Below are 21,519 nucleotides of genomic sequence, written 5' to 3' on the forward strand. Positions count from 1 at the left end.
GCTGTAACGGCAATCCCAATCCCGCTGACATTTCCCATAAGCCTATTCTAAGCATAGATCCAAGGGTTTTTAGCCCCCTGGCAAAATACAAGATGGAGAGATGGGGAGATGGGTCCGGGGTTAGAGCAGCACGTGTGCGGGATTGCGGGTCGCCACCCCTCGGTCCCCCGGCCCGTCGAATCTCACGGCTCTAAAATGTCCCTTTATTCAATGGAGCTAACTACTAGCAGAACTTGCCCCTACACCCATACTCGGGGTAATAGGCTAGGATGTTTAGCCTATATGATTTAAGTTACTGGGGTAATCAGAGGTTCCGGTTAATAGGCTAATTTGGTATCTTGACACTTTTAGTTTTATATTTAAGAGATCGACTTGGCGCTCCGACTTGGCGCCCAGTGTTTTGTTTCTCCATCGCATCAAGCACCCTTGCACTCTTCCCACAAATTCAGTGCCACTTTTCACGATGCCTTTCGCTGTTGGTGCTTCGGTAACCAAGCAGGACCTTGCAGTCGCTCAGGCTGAGGCGCCTGCGCTTGCCAAGGTCAAATGGTGGGCCGACCCTGGAATGCGCGTGCTGTACTTTTACGCCGCGATTCTGTGTGTTTGCTCTGCGACCACTGGTTACGATGGGTAAGAATTTGCAAACAAGAATTGGAGAGAATGAGACTGATGGCAAATTCACAGTTCCATGTTGAACACCTCCCAGGCCATGGACGATTGGCAAGATTACTTTGGTCACCCCAAGGGATCCAAGCTTGGTATTCTCAACTCTATCTACCAGATTGGTAGCATTGCCAGTTTCCCGTTCGCGCCCTACATGGCCGATCATTTCGGTCGAAAGATCCCTATCGCTGTGGGATGTCTCATCATGATCCTCGGAGCTTTCCTCTCCGCATTCACTGATGGCTACGGCAGTATGTAAAGTCCCCACGTGGTTTGGAGCAAAAGCTGACCCTTGACAGTGTACCTTGGCGGTCGATTCCTTGTCGGTTTCGGAAACTCCTTGGCACAGCTTTCTTGCCCCGTTCTCCTTACCGAGATCTGCCATCCTCAGCATCGTGCCATCGTCTCGGCTATCTACAACTGCTTGTGGAACCTGGGTGCCACTCGTAAGTCTCCACCCCCGCCGAGATCAAGCTCCACCATCCATTTACTGACCTGCATCTTCTAGTCTGCGCTTTCATCGGTCTTGGCACGATCAACATCAACAGCAACTGGTCATGGCGATCCATCACCGTTATCCAAGCTGTCCCATCCCTGATCCAGATCAGCTTCATCTGGTGGATCCCCGAATCTCCACGATGGCTCATGGCCAACGAGCGTCACGAAGAGGCCCTCGACATCCTTGCCAAATACCACGCCAACGGCGACAAGAACAACCAGACTGTGCAGTTCGAGTACAAGGAGATCAAGGATACCATTTCTCTTGAGTACCAGGCTCAGAAGACCGGCAGCTACCTCGATTTCCTCCGAACCCGTGGTAACCGTTACCGTCTCATGCTTCTGGTCTCCTTGGGTATCATCTCGCAGTACTCTGGTAATGCATTGATCAGTAACTACTCCAACATTATCTACGAGGGTGCTGGTATCACGGACCAGGCCGCCAAGACAGGATTGAACGCTGGAGAGAACATGCTGAAGCTTTTCGTTGCTATCGGTTGCTCCATGGGAATTGATAAATTCGGTCGTCGCCCACTCTTCCTCACTGCCACTGTTGGTAAGTAAATTATCTTTTACCTACACATTCTTTGACTAACTTTGCGCGCTTAGGTATGCTTGTCTTCTTCTTCATCTGGACAATTGTCGCCGCTCGCTTCGAAGCCACCGGTGAAACCGAGATCAAGCGCCTGGGATACCCTCAGATTGCCCTCATCTGGCTCTTCGACGTCTGCTACTCCATTGCTTGGTCCGGTCTGATCGTCGCCTACGCTCTGGAAATCTGCCCCTTCAGACTCCGTGCTCGAGGTCTCATGATCATGAACTTCTTCATCCAGGTTGCTCTTACCATTGGTAACCAGACCAACCCCATTGCTCTCGAGAACCTTCCCAACAACTGGAACTTCTGGTGCTTCTACACTGTAAGTCTTGCATTCACTTTTCATTAAGTTCAATATGCTAATGAAAAATAGGTCTGGATCGCTGTCGAGCTCGTCTTCGTCTTCTTCTTCTACGTCGAAACCAAGGGCCCCACTCTCGAAGAGATCGCCAGAATTTTCGATGGTGATGATGCCAACGTTGCCACCGTCCAGCTCGAGGACACTGAGAAGCAGGCTGATATTGAGCATGTCCACGATAATGCTCAGCGCAAGGAACTTTGAGATGGGTTAGGAATTAATCATGACTTGTATCAGTTAGAGATACTCCCAAATTTGCCTTATCATACAGTATATAGATCTAAAGAAAGATCATAATTTGTCCAAAGACTATATGCCTGACACTTCGGCAATCGCATGACTTGCTTGTAATAAGTCCTTGGCTCATAAGGATCAACACTCTTCCAAGCAGGGACCCCAGACAATAATTAGGTATCAACAACAAACAAACAAAAGGAAGAAATGCCGCACAGATTCTTTTTTCTTTTTTCTTCTTTCTTCCATCTTTTTCACATGTAATATGGTGCTCTGGGACTGATCATTACCAATATGTGACGTGCCCCGATTGTATCATGCATGATATTTGACACAAGCGGTTTCGCACTAACCTCCAGCAACCTTGGGTTATACATCATCTCGAGTTAAGGAATTTCTTTCCTCTGCACATTTCTCCTGTCAATGATGAGATTGAAACATGTACTTCCATGGTTATGATCACAATGATTCAAGCTGTTTCCGACGTTACACCACACTGAGATATCCATTAATCTATTCAATGAAAGCAGGCAATATTTTGACCGTTTTTCTGACTCGCATTCACAGGTTCGGACGCGTCAAGAACGCGCATCATCAGTAGCCAATACACTTGGTCAAACCCAACAATCAAATGCAAACCATATGCCTTCTTTCGCTTCGTTCCACATGGTATCCGCTGTTGCTGTCTACATCGAAAATAGTCATAGATTCAAGAAGCTTGCCAAAAGATGTCCATATATCAGATTTTGCGCAATGACATCAGTTTACATAGTCGAGCTGGACGTCTTCTAGCAATGACCCCCAATCGAACATTCTCGTATCAGGCACGTTTGCCAAGAAGTCTGACCAAAGCCGGTGCGAATACATGTTATTGTAAGACATGATTTGATCCTCCACGGCGAGATCCTCCATTGGTGCTAGAGTCTTCCAAGGTTCTGGTACTTTAGCCTCCCTCATAGAATCATTCTTCACAAGATTATTCATGAATTTTGTCAGATTCTTCTCAACTCCCTTGACCAGGCTTGATGCATCGCTTCTTGACTGTTCAAGGGTCTGATATGCCTTCATGGCGCTCTGCCTCGATATCTCAGCTCCTGATTTATCTGGGTTCAGGGACGCGTCGAATGCGAGTGTCACCGCCGCTGTTGTGACATGCTGTAGAATAGCGCAGTACCGCTCAGCTTTGAATGTAGATCTTGTCTGGGGATTGTCCATCGTGCGTCGAATTTCGAGGACTTTATGCGCTGACGCAAGGCTCATGATGCGTGAGTAGAAATATTCCTTGTTTGCATATGACTCGATATGGTATGGCCGATTAAGTCGGCAGATGCGTGCGTGAAGACCGAGATGAAGGCTTGTTCTTTGCCAGTGGATATACGGCCTTTCTCTCCACATTTCTCTGTTAGGGGCCTTGCTCGGGTTGAGTTTGAAATAGTCTGGTAGGCCATGGCTGTAGTTTTGCAGTTTTTCACTGAGGGTGTATATCAGGTTGTAGTCCTGTTCGATGGTGTCCTCGGTCATGGATGGCAAAGCGTCGATGATCTCACGGCAGATTTCAGCCAGTCGTATTCTCTGCAGAAGAAAGGCGGTATCTGTGATCATATAGGCTGGGGGTCGATATAGCAAGTTCATACCTCCTGACGTGATGTCGTCCGCGTGGTCTGGTTTCTTAACGTTCATGAACTTTGGCATGATTGTGTAGACACCTTCTTGAGAACTTCCGGAGAAGGAGGTTAACCTGATATGATCAGTAAGATTGTTAGAGGTCGCACGTGTTTTTCTTACCAATCAGTAGCGACGAGGTGCCACCATACACGTCTTTGGACCTCGAGGTCAATAAGGTTAGGACTAACATTAGTATCGACCTTGTTCCTCTGCTCTTGCTCTGCTGGAGCGTCAAGGCGATGAATCATCATAGCTCGACACATGTAATAACAACGACTGCGAAGTGCAAGAGCTTTCATCAGGAAAACGTCATCGGAATTGATGGCAACATGAGATAGATTAGCAAGTGCTGTGACAGCTGTGACAGTCTGCGGCATTGGCTTTCGGGAATCATCCGCCATAGCCATTGCGAGATGGAAGTACTTGTCAAAGTCAGATATCACTTCTGCGTTGGTCACTTCCAGCTTGACTAGAAGCTCATCCGTCCATGCTATGCATGCTCCTGCGAAGATGCTAAAGAACAATAATAGCTCATCGGTTTGGGGAGTTCCTCGGTTGTTAGCCATGAGGCTGTACATGTTGTTGAGGTGGCGTCTTGTGGAAGCTATGTGGAGGACGCACAGCGTGGAATGTAGTGTGACTGCAAAGTGATCAAGTAAAATATTAGCCTTCGCAGGCGCTGGGAGCTGGGAGACCAAGTATTCGTGACTGTTGTTGGATGCTGCAGCATGAACAGGTGTAGGTTGAGCGAGCGCCGTTTGAACAGACGTCGCTTGAACAGATGTGGCTGACGGGGGCACATCATGAGGGAGGTTTTGGGCTATCGTTTCGGGCTGTATCGACTCCGTCTGTACCGGAAACATGGTATCCTCCAGCCTCTTGAGCCTTTCGAATATCTCCTTGTTTCTAGAAAATTTCAATCAGTATCAAGGCATACGTGAACTGGACGGAAGGGCCTCACATGGTGACCTGCTCGGCAGGAATCGACGATACAACACCATCCGCCTGTGCAGAACTACGAGACTCTTCCAGCGTTGAAGTGTTGGTATTTTCAGGGTCACCTCTCTGATAGGCGCACTCGAGTTTTCGCTGGGCACAGTTCGAACAGGGATTGTTGCGGTCGCAGCGCCGCTTCATTTTCCGGCATTCGCCGCACGACATGGGTTGTCGTACCGACCGTGAGATTGACATGATGGCCTCTCCTGGGCGATGGCGCTTCATTCTTGTGTCGGGTATTCTCGCAATGATTGATGGGATGGAAGAGACGCGTTGTAGACATGGATGGAGCGGAGATGTCAAAGGGAAGCCGCGGATCCGCGGAGCAGTCTTGCTAGGTTCGGTTAGGCGCCAGTGCTCTTTCCACCTTCCCGCGGGTTCTACTTCCCGTGGGTCCTACCCTATGGCATTTACAAAATCGTAGGAAAGGCATGATTGAGAGCTGACAATTGGAAAATTCATCATAATAAAGATTGGCTATCAAATTACCCTAAAATAGAAACGCTATCGCCGTTGCAAATTTCCATATCGCGCCTTTTTACATCGTTATTCTCTCAATCTAGTTTTCCCTGTCAAACTGTTAGCCTCGTGCACGACATCCCAAGATAAATGGTTGAGCAAAACTTACAAGACGGCCAACTCAAGATCACCTTGAATCTTGGCTTTGAGTTGCAACTCCATATCGAGATCCATGTCTAACCTCACACGAGGCGCACTGCTCTTTTGCTTCTTCTGTGGTTGCTGACCAGCTGGTTGCACGGGCTGTGTTTGTTGTGCATTACCCGACTGGTTGAGTTGATTGTTGTTTGAGCTTGTCATTTGCTTTGATTCATTGTCGCTTGAAGAGTCGGATTGTTGGTCGACTGAAGATGATCGAGCATGTTGGGCTGTCTTGCTTGGAGCCATTGTGAATGTATTGCTTATGAGATCCTATTTGGTGGATTTATTTCGGCAAGTGGTTGAATAAGTTTGAAGATAGATATATCAGTAACAGAAGTAAAACAAGATCAAATTTAAATAAAATTGATCTGGTTGGAGTGACGCATTATGAACTTTGGATGTGGCGATAGACAGGGGTTGGCAGCTACGTCGGGTATGACGCCAACGCCCCATAATCTATCAAGGAATCTTATGGCACGTGACTTCCATACACGTCAATCTCACCCCATCAAGTCAGACCGGATATCACTTCTTTCCAGATCTTTAGTTCATAGAATCGTCGAGAAGAAAGTCCATCTTTGAAATAACGATCTAGACTTGGTTGGTAGAACTCTCCACCTCCACACAAAACATACAACTCTGTCAGGGTACCCACCCCTCAGGGTATCAGAAGAGTTAGCCCTCGACCATAAGAGACGAAATAATTCGGTCACTTTATGTCAGCTTAAACCAGCACGTAGGCTATTTTATTTTAGTACCCGAAGTCTTGGAGGACATTTCATCTCATCATGACTCCGGCTCTCGATACCTTGCCGCCCGAGATTTTCCTCTGTATCCGCGATCAGCTTCCTCACGAAGACATCAAGTCCTTGAGTGTGGTCAACAAAAAGATCCACACCCAGCTGGTACCCCACCTTTTTCGGTACATTAGAGTCGACTGCCCTCTACCCCGAGACAGCGGTCTCTCATCTGTGATCAACAAGTACGGCGGGAACTACATCCTGGGTGTATGCCTATACGTTGTGTTTCAACCCAACCCTCCAAACTCCAAACTCGAGGGCACCAAGGTCGTCACCGATCATGAAAAAGAGAAATGGTACTGGGATGATTACCCAGACTCAGTGTGGGCCCGAGATGCTTCCGACATCCCTATCATGCACGACCTCATCCAATTCAAGGGAATGCCGAAATGCACTTCTCTCGGTATCCGCACAGATGGAGAGGAGGAATTTGAGATCGACGGGGGCTGGGATGAGAATGATCTCTGCGATATAAGTATCTACTTCTGTACCGAAGTGGAAAGTTGGGAAAGGGTCAAGGAAAAAGAAGAGATGTATGGTTGGAGGACGGCATGGAATGAGCTCTGGCGCGATGTGGCGAAATATTCGAAGACAGAGCGCCTTGATTTGTTTCATTTCCTACCGATCAAGGCTTCATCCTGGCTAGAGCCAGATTGGGCAGCTTTTGTGGGAAGGTTAAAGGAGCTAAATATTCGAGCCTACGGTAAACTTCAAAAGATCATGCTAAGATAACATATACAACTAACGCTCAACAGGTCAGGACAACGGAGCTGGGTGGGCAGCCAACACTCTGGAAGGTTTCTGCGCCTTCTTTCACGAAATGCCTGAATTCCTTTTCCAACATGCTACAAATCTAGAGCACCTTTATATAGCGGGTCACGAGGACGGACATCTCGGCGATAGTGCTCTGCGCTTTGAGCCCAACACCATGACACAGCTCAAATCGCTCCACCTAGAGACTATGAGTATCACAGAAAGTTTGAAAGACTTCCTGAGCGGAAGCAACCTCGAAAGTCTACGCCTGGAAAACGTTGGCGCCTGGGGTCACGTAGGCGTTACACCTACCTGGGCAGATTTCTGGAAGGCTGTTCGAGAAGGGAATCCCTCTTTGAAGGAGGTGACTTATCACTATCCTAAAAGCCCTCCGTTGACTGTGGAGGAGGCAATGAATGGGAATGACTCAGTTTCGCAGACGGATACCGAAGAGGAGGCTCAGGTACGGAAGATGGTCTCAGACGATGATAGCCTTATCATTTGGCCTTACATCATATCGGATGATAAGTACGGCGACGTTTTTGAAATGGAAGAAGAAAACAGGGAGGCTTTGGTGAAGGGTGATGATAATACAGAGTACAAGCTATTGATGGAAGACGTCCAAAAGAGACAGTAGTAGGGGGTAAGACACGAAATGTTCTCTAAGGCCTAGATCATTAAAATAAAGTAACCTAAAAGCCGGTCTAAGCTCGCATAAATTGATCAAATCATTTCGTCTCTTATGCTCTCAGCGGCTAATCCTTCTGGTACCCTGACAAGTAGGGCATTACAGCTGTCCTATAGAATTCGATTGAACTAAAGTTTGATCTGTATACTTGGGGACTTGCGCCTCAGAAAAACTCGAAAAAAAAAAAAGAAATTTAATAGATTGAACGAAAGAGATATTCCGATCAAGGTCGATCAAAACCACCAGCCCCAGGTCCCTCCTTCGCAAGATGGTGAAACGTAAAACTTCCTACAAAAATACCAGAATCGAGATACTTCTTCGCCCATTCCTTCACATGTTCCGAGCTAGTATGCGCTGCATACGCATCTCGACTCGTAAATCTAGACCTCGAGTTAGCATTGCCAGGCTTTTATTTGGGTTCTTACTTTTCCATGCAGACAAACTCGTCTTTGCCTTCGGTCTTGTAGAATCTGTATATCTTGGCACCGGGTTCTTTGAGGGTGGCTTCGGCGACTTCGGTCAGGCATGCATGGGCCTGGTTTGATGTTAATGAGGATGAGAGTGATGGATGGAGTAGGTATGATACCTCATCAATTCTATCCGGATGTACCGCGATGGTAGAGACCGAGAAGTACTCTTGCGGAGGGTCAAAGGCACGGTTGGCCATATCTATGAGTCCTTTGTTGGCTGGGCACATGATGAACAATATTGCGATCCAAAAGGCAAGTAGTTGTATAACCTCTTTGTCCGGTCTCGACAGTTTGCAATATGTCTTGTTGAAGTTCGTTGTTTGTCATGAGTGGCGTTGGGTGTAAGATCTAGGATGGAGCGGCACGGGGTGCTCGGATAAAGCATTATTGCTTACTATACCTTGTTGGCACAACAGATCGCGGGGCCGCGACGGGGTTGAGAGTGTCATATGATTCATGTGAGACATAGACATGCATCTCTCGTAAGCTTGCACGAATCTAGCCTAAATTCGGGGCCACAGAAGTTGCTTTTGCTTACACCGCTGAAGTCTTATCTCAACAGTTTTCATTATGCTGTCCTCAGCACAAATGCATGCATACCATAATCACAATTTATAGAGTTATGCTCGTGTTCATAAAATGTTGGTCATTATTCGTATACTCAATTAACCATTAGATAGTAATTATGTTAACTATACTCTTCTTCCTCAGTCGCTTCGCTCAAAGTCAAATTCAAATCCCTTTGATTACCCTTCCAGACATGCTGTTCACCCGTCATCTCCACCTCTTGCCCACGCGGTTCATTTTGAGCCGTCAAGCGTTGAAACTCCCCTGCTAGAGCCTCCATACCAATATCTCCCATATCCTCACTCACAGAATCCAGACTAATGGGATAAAGACTGCTATAAGCGCCACCCTGCACCAACGCCCCCGTTGCGGAGCGTATGTCTTCGATCATGCTGTTCTCAGCCCAGCCGTGACGTTTAAAAGTGCCGTTTTGCCATCCTATGGTCATTAGGCCCTCTGTTATGCCGCGGAGACCTTTGCACCATGATGCAATTGAGAGACAGCCGCGCGCGGAGAGGATGAACCAGAACTGGGCATCGGATGCGTCGGGGTTGCGGAAGACTTCGTTTATTAGGGTAATGAAGCCGGGTGTTATGAACATGGTCATGTGTGTTGAATCGAATCTTTTACGGTAGACATACAAAATCCGTTTGAGTTGTTGGACGGATGCTGTATGTGCGGCGTTGGCCGGTGAGTTTCTTGATGCGTATGCGTCTTGGTAACTCTCTAAGAAAGGGCGCCAGATGTCTATAATCGCTGTATGATACCAGATACTACAAACTGTTAGCATTGAATACTATTCGATGCTCCTATACTCACTGCAACACCAAGACGTGGTGGGGACAGTCATTACTCCGTTTGACTTCGTCTGGTAAGGCGGCCGCCCAATCAAGCAGTAATTGATACATCAGATGTGCGTGAGACATTGGCAAGCGACTGAAGCTATTAAAACCTTCGCCGAATATCTTGTGCGTTATCAACCAGAACTTGGATATCCATGTGAAGGTGCTTCCCATCTGGTCATTAAGAGGTGGTCCAAATATATCTCCGGGTATGGGTAATAATGGCGGATGGTCTATTCGATGCTTTGCGCGGAAGTTGACGGAGTGAAGGCTGAGTCGATTAGTATAGGGCTGTTAATGTATAGGCGATGACTGCTCACCTGTGCCAACCGAATGAGCCCCAAGCGGCATATGATGCTGCAGACTTTAGCTCCTCGTCATCGTCTATACCAGGCATCGTTACATCCTTATCGCCAAACAGACCGAGTCGTCGACCGATCTCAGCACTTGCATCAAGATAAAACAGCCCAACACGATCATTGCCATGCTGGTTGCAAGTCAAAGTCAAAAACATCGCAGAGGTTAATGTAGTAACAGAGTTATAATCTTGTAGATCCTGCCATCGCGCTTTTGCCTCTCTTAAAAAGGCAATGGATAGCGGATCTGCCCTTGGTTCGAATTGTGAATAAGAGGCCTGGATCTCATAAGCCAAGGTTCGAACCAAGGAGACTGAGTATAATAACTTACGCAGGACCAAGCAAGTAAGGAACTAACGAGAAGAGGTGAACAGAAACGACCCCCGGCTGATGTTAAGTCTCGGAGAAACAAATCGGCGTCGAAAAATGCAAGTACAGGGTGCTCGTTAGCAAGATAGAAAGAAATCGCTTGCTCAGCAAGGGTGTCTGGTATAGGAACTGAAGTCCACTGCCATATTTGAAGACCCTCCAGTCGATGGTCGATGTATTGCTGTTGTGGTGATTCTCCGCTGGTGTCACTCGGCGTCGAGAAGGACTCAGAACTCGTCGGTGTCGCCGACGTTTGACTCGCAAGGTCTATAGGGGAGTAGGTCGATGTTGAGGCTGTTGGCGACGTCAAGAGCTTCGACTTACGCTTGTCAAGGGCCAAGAGTCCGAGGTCTACATCCGTAATCTTAAGTGGTTCTAATGAAGGAAATGCGTTTGAGTAGCGCATATTGAGATCCAGCTCCAGTGGAGAGCTAGCCGAAGTCCCCGCGAGACTGGTTGCTAGCGGGTTCACGAGCGATGATGCACCCGCCGCGCCCGAGTCCGCCACGCCCGGGTCGACAGACTGAAGAAAGTCGGAGACTGAACCTCTGCTGCGAAGGTCCTGCAGCATGGCTGCGACGCTGTCCTCAGGCGCAGTCCTCAACAGCTCTAGTGCCTGGAATAGATCTTTCGAGCCCTTGCGCAGCTCGATCATCTTCTCCTGGGTGACCTCGGCGCGATATATACATTGCTGCCGCCGACTCGTACATGCTGAGCATGTGGGCTTACGACCGTCACACTACACGAGTTTATATGTTACCCCAAGATATACCAGAGACTGAATACATAGCATAAAAGAAATCCAAAAACAAATTAGACATAGACTAGGGTCGAACAAACCTTTGATTTCCTGACGCGGCAGTTGTTGCATGCAACAGATGTCAAGGCTGCCTTGGGAAGGTCGGAGACTTCGAGTGGCAAATACTGCTGGGGCGCCTCATGCTCGCCTTTGAGTGACTTCCTGGGGAGCAGTTGTCTATTAGTCTTTTGGTGTTCTTTTGCTCGAGTAGGTTTGTTTGGGTTGTTCATGGGAGGATATGCGACGACAAAACGAGGGACTTGAAGCTGATGAGCTGAGGTTGAGGATGGTAACAGTAGTTAAAGACTTTGCCATGTGAGGGGCAATAAGACGGCGGCGGGACGGTAACGAGATTTTGCTTGGTAACATGCCAGTCTCCAAGAGGAAAGGATAGACAGTAAAATTCTTGGCAGATTCTAGATCGCGGTGACTGGGGGATTGAGTCAGGAGAGTTGTCTCGTTGGGGTTACCGTATGTGTGTCGAATCGAATATGAGAAAGTGGGCTGAGTTGACTGGTCTTTTTTTCTCCCTGCCTCAGCCAAGGGATGAAGGAAGAAAACCCCTCCTGCTTTTTGCATTTGCTCCGGATGCATGTGATTGGTTCGATCACATGCACTATGGTTATATCCATAAGGCCTTTAGCGCAGTATCGTCTTTGATGCATGCTACCTAATACAGCGATATTTTTTTAGAAATTTTACAGAGACGTCAGCAGGATTCTTACGTCACAGTTCTCTCATAAAAAATCATGCGATTGTTGAAAGGTCAGAAATCAAGCTCTTGATTGAGATTTTTCCAGATTTGACACTTTCATCTTGCATGTTATGCTAGTTCATCTACGGAATAGTTTTGTGATAAGGCTGCAAGTCTTCTCCACTGGAATGACCTTGCGAAACACTGTAATTGGACGTATTACGATCTCAGCCCAATTAAATGTGCAAAACACTGGTACGAGGCTTACCTTCACTGGAACTCTTTTGGTACGAGATGACATAATTTCTGTTAGGGTGATTAATCCTGTATTGAACTACCGATTTCAAACCAGATAAACCGATTTCTTATTACCAACAAACATCTAAGCTTGAGACGGCTATCTCGTCTATTCCGACAAGTGGAAACCTCAACTCTGCAATCTCCGATCTTTCTTCGCTTATTACCGGCTCATGGTCTCTCGCATCAAAACCTTGTTGATGTGAATATTTTGTTCCTCCACAGTCTTTGGTTTCTTAGCCTTACGGGTCTTGGTCTTGTTCTCAATCTCGTGATCACCATGGTAAGATCTGTAGTCGCTGTACTCACTAGGCACGTTGCGTTTCTCGTTTCCCTCGGAACCACGAAGGCTGGCCCGTCCTAGATTCTCATAGGCTTTGCCCTTAGATGACGAAGACGAAGAAGATGAAGAAGTCTCAATCTCTCGCTGACACTGGTAGAAAAGCACAGCCATCTTGTCTTCAATGTCTTCCAACATGTTTTTGAGTACCTCGTACTTTGTCATCAGCTCTTTGAACTCAGATTCAAAAGACTTTCCAGTTAGAGCAGCAGGATGGGGCAGGCCCGAGATTGCAAGACCAACATCGGAAATCCAGTCTTGAATTGAGTCGGACTGCTCAGTAGAAGACTCAACAAAGCGGACTCTGTGCTCGCGAGTATCTTTTTGGCGGTGAGATGGCATCTTGTCTTGTTAGTGTAGGTGTGATTTGTGATAGAACTTGGGTTAGCAAGTGTGAGTTATTGGCAAGGGAAGTGGAATAAGAGTAGAACTGTGAATGAGCGAAACGTTATATGCCCCGGTGACTCTTTGACTTTGGAAGAACAGCGCTTCACTCATTTGTTCAATGCGCCAAAGGCAACATTATAACAGCAATGTCCAAGCCGTAATAAAGAATGTGTTCCTTTGTTCGGAAGCTCTTCATTGTTTAATCACAGATATTGAACAAATACCCAAACGACATCAACAAATTCTTTGATTCATATCAATTCGTCATGACAGCACGGTAACAGAGGCGCTTCTTCATTCATGCCGTTCCAGGTGAGAAGAATCTGTTCCGTGGTACTGATTGAAATCTTCAACAGCACTAGCATGGGTGAGATGGCCGAGTTGGTTATGGCGCCAGGTTAAGGTTAACCTTAACACCAATTTCCTGGTGGAGCAATCCTCCTGGGTTCGAGTCCCAGTCTCATCAAAGATTTCTTTTTTTGCTCATATTTACTCCGGTCAATGACTGTTATTCATGCTGGTATCTGTATTTTTGTTAGCAATTCGAAGCACAGGTGAGGGCGGAGGGAAATGCCGAGTCGCACATGCATCCATCATAACTCCGGCCAGCCGAGTAGTGCTCATTTTCACATGCATGAATATTGGCTTGGGGGTATCAAGACGTATATTCTATCAGGTATCTATTCTATGCTTCTAAATCATTATCCACGCAAGCACCCCGACAAAAACAACTAAAGGCGAACTATGAAATCCAAACCGCGCAGCCAGCGAAGAAGGTCGGGGCGAAGGCGAAGGCGAAGGCGTAGAAGGACTAGCATCACTCAAATAAGTCTTCTGATTCGGCGTCGCCTCATACTCGTCCTCATTGTACGTAGAATTTAACGAAATTTGTCCCACAACTTCCTTCGACTCAAGACGAATATGAGAGTCGATTTCGTAGTTCTTAAGACCTTCTTGAGAAACCACTATTTGTCGTCCACCTCGGATCCAGTCGCCGTAGCCTCCGTAGCCCGTGTGTTGGCCGTAGCAGAGGTTGATGCCGTTTCCTTCGAGGTCCATGTCGCCGACTTTGGAATCCCACTTGTAACACCATGAGTTGGCGTGATCGTGGCCGGAGAAGAGACCGATTACGCCGGGTGTTGAGATTAGGGCTTGCATGAGGGGCATGTCTTGGTCGCTGTAGTCGCAGCCTCCTTTCTCATCAGCGCACCAACCCGCACCTTGTTGGATAACGGTTTCGTCGTTAATTCCGGGTTGGTTGTTCTTGTGAATTCCAGAGTTTTTCTGGAGCTGAAGCGAAGCATAGACTGGGATGTGCGTGAATGCTAGCGAGGGAATCTCCTTGCCGTATTCCTCGACCAGATCAGCGTTGGTTTCGTTGAACCATTCCACCACCTTCTTGTCAACCCAATTAGGTTGAGCACTACTTTGGTAGTAAAAGCCACCGCGACTGTCAAAGAACCAAAGAATAAGTTCCGGCGTGCAGTTCGACCTGCAGTCCGATCCGTACACAGGCAGATAATAATTTGTTACTCCTGCGTCAGTTCCAGGGACCATAGAGTCTGTTCTTGATCCAGGCCACATATGTTCACGCGCCATCATTCCTGTGCCGTTGATGTTGCGGTTATGATCATGGTTACCGTATGTCGAAGCCCATGTCAAGTTTCGATCGACCATTGGAGCGACGATTTGGTCGATGTAGTGTGTGCTGTTGTGGGAGTATGTGGATTCGCCGTTGATCAGATCACCGTTTAGAACGACGAGGTCTGGTGATTCGGCGTCAAGGACGTCGGACATGACTTGGACGGACTTGGCGTCTTTCTCTGGTCCTATTGAAGAAGCATCTACCTTTGTCAATAATTGTCTTATCGTCGTGGAAGACCATGACAAACCTTGTGCGAAATGAAGATCTGAGAAGACACATATTTGGAAAGTGCCGTCTTCGTTGAAGCGTAGAGGATCGAGATTACTATTGTCGACATCATCACGTTGGGCAACAGCACGCAGCGTTTGTCCAGCAAGTATACTGGTAAGAGCAAGTGATCGCAACATGATGAATAGATAGAGATGGCTTAGATGGGCAAGAGGTATCGTGACTCTGGGACAATGGTGTAGTTAATAAATTCCCCGACACCTACGTCAACGGCTGGCCCCTTAAAAAGGGAACCATGATAGCTTTTAAACAAATCAATGCCAATCAGACTATGACGCGTTGAAAACATCGCCAAGCAGCTGGTGGGACAATCAGTTTCGGGCGCCGAGCGACGAATTACGCGGTCAGATGCACATGATTCGTTGTTTTCTGTCCGTCGCGAGGCTTGGGAAACCTAAACTCTAACCTTAGATCCCCTTGGCTCTTGGCACTACCACCTGCGCCAATGATTAGCTTCAAAACAGCCCCAATTAGTCGTCTTGGCAGAGTTGGAAACTTGGAGTTGTTACAGCTTCGCGGATTTATTGAGTGATGACTTCCATAAGTCCGATTCCCCTCATGATGATCTTTAACGGATTTGTGGATTGTATATCCGCTTTGTCACACGTGGGCCATTTCTCCAACTGTACCGCCTGTAAAGTGGTTCTACAGGCGGTGACTGACGAGGGGATCCGGGGTCTCCAGAACTTTATTGGAGGCTCTAATCTCAAACGTTTCATTCAATCTTAATCATTATCATTTTACTCGTATTCTATCTCAGTTTATTTGTCCATTGCCGACTTTTGAGGCCCGTGCCGAAGCATCCGAAGCTGACTCAGGTCATTTTCCATAAAATATCAGCAAGCTGCATGAAGGGAATCAATGACGCCAAATGCCAAGACTTGGCTTCCATTATCAATCATCCCACCACAAACCCGAAATCGCTAACCGACGCTTAGACATTTCGCCGCGTCACTCGCAATCTCCAATCAAAGATGTCATCATGCGAACCAATAGCGACCGTGCAATGAGTTCTTTGAGGTTGAACGATTAGCCGCTATCAGTATCCGTACTCTGTACTGACATGGAGAACCTAGTCTTGGCGTGCTGGGATGCACCAACAATTCGCCGAGCTTTATGGCGAAGTGGGAGAGGGTTGCGATATCCACTAAAGAGGGAACTTTTGATTATTTTCGAGGGGGCTATGTAATCGAAGCCGTTAACTCCAAACTACAGTAGGCTCATTATGCCATGTCACTGAGGCGAAAGAAGAGGCTACGTAATGTCTATGCGCCAGTCAAAATAGTTGCAGTGACTCGACCAAATAGGAGGTCGAATGAGAGTTTATGTCTTGTCATGAGTAGAAGTTTCGATATCAGACTTCCAACTCAGAGTCCAGATGATATCACCGAATGACCAAGTATGAGCACGTGCGGATACAAGTCGACCGACAGATATCGGGCTATCAGTAGGTCGGATGGAAAAAAGGCTGGGATGTCAAAGTCTTACATACTGAGCAGGTTTCAATTCAGATTAAAATTATAATGTGTACCAGGCATCACCAGCCATAGTACAAAGGGTATCGCCAAAATGTATACAACGAATATTATCCTCCCAATTAAACGCCACCCTCCTCAACGTCAAAGGGGAACAACCATCCATTCTCCTCATTATGCTCATCCTCAAAGGTAGTTCCATGAAGAGTCTCATAACGCTCCATATCAAACTCATCATCACCAGCATCTCCGTTAATGATCTTGCCAAGACGGTAACCGATGTAACGACCTTCCGTCCAGGCGCCGTGCAAGAAACCGAACATCTCAGCAGAGTTGGCCTCGCCGGCGAACCAAAGACGCTCGACGTTGGCGCGCATGTTTTGATGCTTCTCTAGTGTCATGCCGACGGGCCAGTTGCTGTAAGAGCCGTATGCCCAACTAAAAATGTTAGTTTTGATACAGAAATTGATTGTAATGGGTGACTTACGTTTCGGTGCTCCAGCGGGGGTATGCAAAGGCTGTAGGGTTGTGAACAGTCTTATTAGGAAACATGGTCTGGAGAACCTCAACCATCTGCTCCATGGTCTCCTCATCAGTCTGTCGCTCCACGCGCCAAGCCTGCTCGCCAGTAACAGTGCCGAAGAGAATGTTGGAACCCTCAGCGAAACCCTTGGCGTTCAGGGACTGGAAAAGAGGATAGCGACCACGCTCGAGAGGGTCGGCGTAGAGAAGGAACTGCGTCTCGTCGTCCCAGAATGATTCGTTGAACTGCATGAAGATCTTGGTGTAGGTTCCCATGGCGAATTGGTCAATGGCGCTCTGCTTCCAGCCTGGAAGAGCAGGCTTGAATTCAACGACATCGTGTTGCAGAACACCGACGGAGAAGGTGCAGATGGCGTAGTCGGCTTGGACGCAGTCGCCATCCTTGGTGGTGACCTTGACACCATCCTTGTTGTACTCAACACCCTCGACGGTGGTCTTGAGACGGAGGCGCTTGTCGTTCTTGCCGAGGAATTCCTTGGCTTCTTCCTGGATAATGATCGCATAACCACGCTGGTCCCAGACGAGGTTGCTCACATCACTGTAGTAGCCAAAGCTGGCGTTGCCTCCGGCAACACCGTAGATCAGACCGCTCTCATCAGGGGTCCAGGCGGACTCGAAATCCCATCCCCACCAGTCAGCGGCCTGAGCGTGCATATCATCCTTCTCCGGGCGCCAGCCTGCAGTGCGGAGAGCGGCACGTGCGGACGTATCCTGGATGTTGTTGATCAACATGTGACCCGCCTCGGCCGCAGCCTTGGCGTAGGCCTCATCGAACTCGTCGATCTTGTCGCTCCAGTCTGTCTCACCCTCGTGATCGAAGGTCTTGTATGCATCGTAGTCAGAAAATGTAGACTTGAGGTTGTGCTTCTTGGCTAGTAGCCAGATTGGGTTCTCGTTTGTTTCTTCAGATCCAATACCCTCGACCCAGTTGGCGCCGAATTCGATGGTGTAGGGCTTTCCCTCTTTGTTCTTTCCGAAGGATTGTTTTCGTAGACGGCCGCCGATGTAGTCGTTGTGTTCAAGGATCATGAAATCCTTAATGCCTGCAGCGGTGAGGTTCTGGGCGGCAGCGATACCAGCAGCACCAGCTCCGAGGATAGCGACCTTTGTTTTGACACAAGATCCATCCTTGCCTTTGTGAGAATCAGTAGGAGCGGCTGAAACTGTAGCGGAAAGGACTGTGAGCACAGCCGAGAGCTGTGTGAAGGAGGACCTCATGTTGGAAAGATTCTAGACGGACTAAAGAAGAATGTCAAGATCTAGATTTCACGAGGTGACAGAGATTCTTAAGGAAAGGGTCGATAGCAATCTGTCACTGCCTCGGGTGGCGCTTGACATTTTATATCCCCTTGCTAGCTTAATCCATCGCTGCAGAGATCACTCCTTGAAGCTGATCACTTGATTGTCACCTGTGATAAGGGGTGCATTCCTGCTGGTCCATTTACCCTAGCAATGGACCGGGATACGAGTATAAACGTCTTAGCTGAACTTGTCTCCGCAGCGATCAAAAGCTTATGCAGCAGGGCAACCAATGTTCATGAGACATCGAAAGGGAGCTTCCTGAACAGGTATCCATAACCCGCTGTTGAAGTTCTAGCCTTGTCAGCGCGACTCAGTACTAAAGCCGGGGGAGGGAGCGGAAAATCCCATGTATTGCCTAGACCAGGCAAAGTGCAGATTGAAGATCAAACTAGCCTAGCGCCGTCGTCTAAAATCCCTCAGGACCCTTGAGGAGCAGATCAACTGCTGCGATAAAAGGTCAATTGAGAGGGTCGCATTGTCTAGATCTAGCCATATCCTTGCTGCTTACTGGGCGGCTAGGTCAGATATCACCTGTTGGTTGTTAATCTTGTCTCAAATAAACACTATCTGACCAACGCATTAAACAGATTGTGGCTTATCGGACGGGCGAAATGGCCCGGCGCGAGACACATTAATCTTAACTGTGTCACAATTGGAATCCTTCAAGATTTCCATATGCAAGCCAGCGCCTGATCCAAGTGCCAAGCTTATGACTTCTTCATGTCTCCCAATTGGCGGCTGAAGGTCTAGCGTGCGGTGGCATCGATAGTGCGCTTCAGACACCGGGAGACGGATCCTGGGGTTTTTCTTAGGTCAGAACAATGCAAATCAATGACCCGATTCTATACGACCGAGACTAGGAAAATCCAAAATAGCTGAATTGCCGTGGTGACTTGGGTATGCACGTAAAACATCGGAACATTGGCTTCCCAACGGGGAAGGTTCCTGGAGACAGCAAGCCTCATTATGCATGTAATATCCGACGATGGTGATTGACAGGTCGACCGACAGTTGAGACTTATCCCATTTGGGGATCATTGGCTTTTCAGCTCGTATAACGGAGATGCTACATAGCTCATCTGTTCGAGAATATTGTCCTTTATTCTTACATGCTATTTTACACGATCCAAGAGTACTGACGCCTTCAAAGAGGCCGCTTCACAAGATCAACCTCATGGTGGCAATGTCGAGTTCATTGCATCCCGGCACGGCATAGCGTTTCTTCGACATCGACTTATTTTTCGCCCTGGACCATCTTCATGAAGACCTGTGAAACCAATTAGCTTATAACAAATGGCAATTCAAGATGGCAAACAAACATCAGGGTTGATCTCAACACCAGCATTCTGCATCTCAGTCGTCAACTGCAATCATCAGCACAATCCCATCAACACAATTCATAAAATTACCTCAGTAGAAGCATCTCGAAACTCCTTATCCATCATGAGCTTCATGAGATCCATCTTGCTAGGAGGCTTAGAAGTATCAAGACCTGGATTCAATCAGTTAGCCACAATCCTGAAACTGCTCCAGAAGCCATACCCTTGCTCTTGATCACCTCTCCCATCTTCTGCATGGCCGCGATGGCAGGGGGATGACGGCTCAGCTTCTCAAAAGTGTCGCGGATGAGAGGGTCATTCATCATTGTCTCGATCTCGCTCGCGTTGGGGGGTTGGTCGGCTGACGCGAAGCGACGGGGTGTCGTGTGCATCGGGCGCGTGGCGATTCGCATGAGGGGCATGGCCATGGGGCGCGCGATGATTCTTCGGAGGGCGAACATGATGAATGATGGTGATGATGGACTGGTGAGGGTGAGATTGAAGACTCTGAGATGAGGAAACAATTAGCAAATGACATCACGGATTGAGGCATAAAGTGTGGGGAGATGGGCATTATCTTATCTTATCGTCTTATCGTCCAGAGGTTGTTAACCTGGACCTAAACGCAAAATTGATGGTCTATTCAGGAAAGTCCCGAAGACATTAATATCTTCGAGATTTATGTAGAAACTATAATTTAACAATTGTCAAGTAAACGCTGACAGAAAGCTTGATTCCAAAGTTTATGTGGAGGGCATTGAAAACACGGCCACGTCGCCTTGAAGAAGGTTGGGTGGAACATGACGTATTTTATACAGAAGGCTGTTGATATGGTACCAACAAAAGAATCTAAGTTTTAACACTTTAAATTACACATACTAGATTACTTGGCAGAAACTTGTTTACTTCCCATATGAGAACCTTTATTCCAACCTGGTTGAATACTCCTGTAGTCCAATCTGATCACTTCGCCTCTTGCCCTTGCCCTTGCCGCTTCCTCTGTTCCTAACAAGACGACCCGGATGAATTACCGCAAAAAGAAGCATGACCAAGAACATCGGCAAAGCATCGAACAAGTATATGAACACCTCGTGAGATATCACAAAACCGCCCTGCCCTTGTAAATATTCGACCGCACGAACAATGCTTCGTACAATCATGATGCCAGTGACAGCCTCAATCGCTCTGAAGTACCGTCTCCATCGAACAAAAGATGAGTCCAAGAAAGGCCCAGTCTCTTGTGTAACTCGGATATACAGGTAGACCGAGGTGAGGATGAAGATGCTAAGAGCAACTAGTTGTACGACCAAGCCTGCGATCAAGATGATACGACCTTTGACAATGGCGTCGGCATCACCTGAAGCTGGTATGATTGCACCTATGAACTGACTTGCGATACAGCCAATGTCGATAAGAACATAAAGCTTCGTCATCCAACGGAGACTTAGGAACGAGAGATGCTCAGAGTCCAGCGCTGCGGCAACTCTTCGAAGACTCATGTATATAGTCGCGGCGAGGAAGGGCGTTCCGGCAAGGAGAAGAACGTTTTGAAGAATGAATGGGCCTGCAACATCAGGTTCATCGCTGGCTTGGAATCGGCCAAAGTAACCAAAGATTTCGCCTACGAAGGACTGTTAGATGCACATAATTCGGGACCGGAGAGAAGTGGGACATGCTTACAGATGCCACCAAGAATGAAGGGTATGAAGAACCAAGCTCGGTAGAGAATTAAAAGAATTAAATGAGCGACTGTGATAATGCCGAATAGAGTGACAAAGGAAATCGCTGCTGGTTTGTTTGGTAGGTACTCAAAGAAGACGATTTGAGTACCGTTCACCACAGGTCCGTAAGGTCCGTCTCCACTCATCTTGATACGAAAATGCGAGATGGGTTGTATGTGGTTTGGGCTGCAACGA

The 21,519-nt window shown here is 47.6% G+C and overlaps 10 protein-coding genes and 1 non-coding gene across 11 annotated transcripts; 3 read left to right on the top strand and 8 right to left on the bottom strand.

Moving 5' to 3' along the window:
- Nucleotides 1–410: 410 nt before the first annotated feature.
- B0J16DRAFT_340419 (general substrate transporter) lies at nt 411–2,423 on the top strand. Its single transcript, XM_046127673.1, has 6 exons — nt 411–630; nt 685–914; nt 963–1,109; nt 1,172–1,717; nt 1,771–2,078; nt 2,130–2,423. The coding sequence occupies exons 1-6, from the start codon at nt 464–466 to the stop codon at nt 2,316–2,318; spliced, it is 1,587 nt and encodes a 528-aa protein (XP_045982394.1). The 5' UTR covers nt 411–463; the 3' UTR covers nt 2,319–2,423.
- A 605-nt stretch (nt 2,424–3,028) lies between these two features.
- On the bottom strand, nt 3,029–5,433 carry B0J16DRAFT_122190 (uncharacterized protein). Its single transcript, XM_046121618.1, has 3 exons — nt 4,975–5,433; nt 4,134–4,919; nt 3,029–4,086 (listed from the first exon to the last, which is right to left on the bottom strand). Exons 1-3 carry the CDS (start codon nt 5,232–5,234, stop codon nt 3,108–3,110), a joined length of 2,025 nt encoding a protein of 674 aa, XP_045982395.1. The 5' UTR covers nt 5,235–5,433; the 3' UTR covers nt 3,029–3,107.
- Nucleotides 5,434–5,568: 135 nt separating this feature from the next.
- Nucleotides 5,569–5,915, bottom strand: B0J16DRAFT_383819 (uncharacterized protein; the record flags this gene model as incomplete). The annotated part of the gene is made up of 2 exons (XM_046131367.1): nt 5,569–5,578; nt 5,638–5,915. The coding sequence occupies 2 exons, from the start codon at nt 5,913–5,915 to the stop codon at nt 5,569–5,571; spliced, it is 288 nt and encodes a 95-aa protein (XP_045982396.1).
- Nucleotides 5,916–6,215: 300 nt separating this feature from the next.
- B0J16DRAFT_340424 (uncharacterized protein) lies at nt 6,216–7,865 on the top strand. The gene is made up of 2 exons (XM_046127674.1): nt 6,216–7,172; nt 7,225–7,865. Exons 1-2 carry the CDS (start codon nt 6,458–6,460, stop codon nt 7,857–7,859), a joined length of 1,350 nt encoding a protein of 449 aa, XP_045982397.1. The 5' UTR covers nt 6,216–6,457; the 3' UTR covers nt 7,860–7,865.
- B0J16DRAFT_340426 (uncharacterized protein) lies at nt 7,866–8,733 on the bottom strand. Its single transcript, XM_046127675.1, has 3 exons — nt 8,497–8,733; nt 8,336–8,445; nt 7,866–8,290 (listed from the first exon to the last, which is right to left on the bottom strand). The coding sequence occupies exons 1-3, from the start codon at nt 8,605–8,607 to the stop codon at nt 8,134–8,136; spliced, it is 378 nt and encodes a 125-aa protein (XP_045982398.1). The 5' UTR covers nt 8,608–8,733; the 3' UTR covers nt 7,866–8,133.
- Nucleotides 8,734–9,005: 272 nt separating this feature from the next.
- On the bottom strand, nt 9,006–13,130 carry B0J16DRAFT_414219 (uncharacterized protein). Its single transcript, XM_046133424.1, has 6 exons — nt 12,472–13,130; nt 11,355–11,475; nt 10,477–11,253; nt 10,110–10,423; nt 9,767–10,060; nt 9,006–9,720 (listed from the first exon to the last, which is right to left on the bottom strand). Exons 1-6 carry the CDS (start codon nt 12,984–12,986, stop codon nt 9,069–9,071), a joined length of 2,673 nt encoding a protein of 890 aa, XP_045982399.1. The 5' UTR covers nt 12,987–13,130; the 3' UTR covers nt 9,006–9,068.
- A 267-nt stretch (nt 13,131–13,397) lies between these two features.
- Nucleotides 13,398–13,497, top strand: B0J16DRAFT_t129. The gene has a single exon. It is a non-coding gene; the product is annotated as a tRNA-Leu (tRNA).
- A 227-nt stretch (nt 13,498–13,724) lies between these two features.
- Nucleotides 13,725–15,169, bottom strand: B0J16DRAFT_414220 (Metallo-dependent phosphatase-like protein; the record flags this gene model as incomplete). The annotated part of the gene is made up of 2 exons (XM_046133425.1): nt 14,924–15,169; nt 13,725–14,875 (listed from the first exon to the last, which is right to left on the bottom strand). Exons 1-2 carry the CDS (start codon nt 15,081–15,083, stop codon nt 13,725–13,727), a joined length of 1,311 nt encoding a protein of 436 aa, XP_045982400.1. The 5' UTR covers nt 15,084–15,169.
- A 1,291-nt stretch (nt 15,170–16,460) lies between these two features.
- B0J16DRAFT_340440 (uncharacterized protein) lies at nt 16,461–18,273 on the bottom strand. Its single transcript, XM_046127676.1, has 2 exons — nt 16,927–18,273; nt 16,461–16,877 (listed from the first exon to the last, which is right to left on the bottom strand). The coding sequence occupies exons 1-2, from the start codon at nt 18,198–18,200 to the stop codon at nt 16,562–16,564; spliced, it is 1,590 nt and encodes a 529-aa protein (XP_045982401.1). The 5' UTR covers nt 18,201–18,273; the 3' UTR covers nt 16,461–16,561.
- A 956-nt stretch (nt 18,274–19,229) lies between these two features.
- Nucleotides 19,230–20,120, bottom strand: B0J16DRAFT_340443 (uncharacterized protein). The gene is made up of 3 exons (XM_046127677.1): nt 19,827–20,120; nt 19,694–19,776; nt 19,230–19,648 (listed from the first exon to the last, which is right to left on the bottom strand). Exons 1-3 carry the CDS (start codon nt 20,062–20,064, stop codon nt 19,586–19,588), a joined length of 384 nt encoding a protein of 127 aa, XP_045982402.1. The 5' UTR covers nt 20,065–20,120; the 3' UTR covers nt 19,230–19,585.
- Nucleotides 20,121–20,526: 406 nt separating this feature from the next.
- On the bottom strand, nt 20,527–21,496 carry B0J16DRAFT_371682 (RTA1 like protein-domain-containing protein; the record flags this gene model as incomplete). The annotated part of the gene is made up of 2 exons (XM_046130421.1): nt 21,284–21,496; nt 20,527–21,224 (listed from the first exon to the last, which is right to left on the bottom strand). Exons 1-2 carry the CDS (start codon nt 21,468–21,470, stop codon nt 20,527–20,529), a joined length of 885 nt encoding a protein of 294 aa, XP_045982403.1. The 5' UTR covers nt 21,471–21,496.
- Between the last annotated feature and the right edge of the window lie 23 nt (nt 21,497–21,519).

Source organism: Fusarium flagelliforme, assembly GCF_020744385.1.
Source record: "Fusarium flagelliforme strain FIESC 12 MPI-CAGE-AA-0113 chromosome Unknown B0J16scaffold_4, whole genome shotgun sequence".
NCBI lineage: Eukaryota > Fungi > Ascomycota > Sordariomycetes > Hypocreales > Nectriaceae > Fusarium > Fusarium flagelliforme.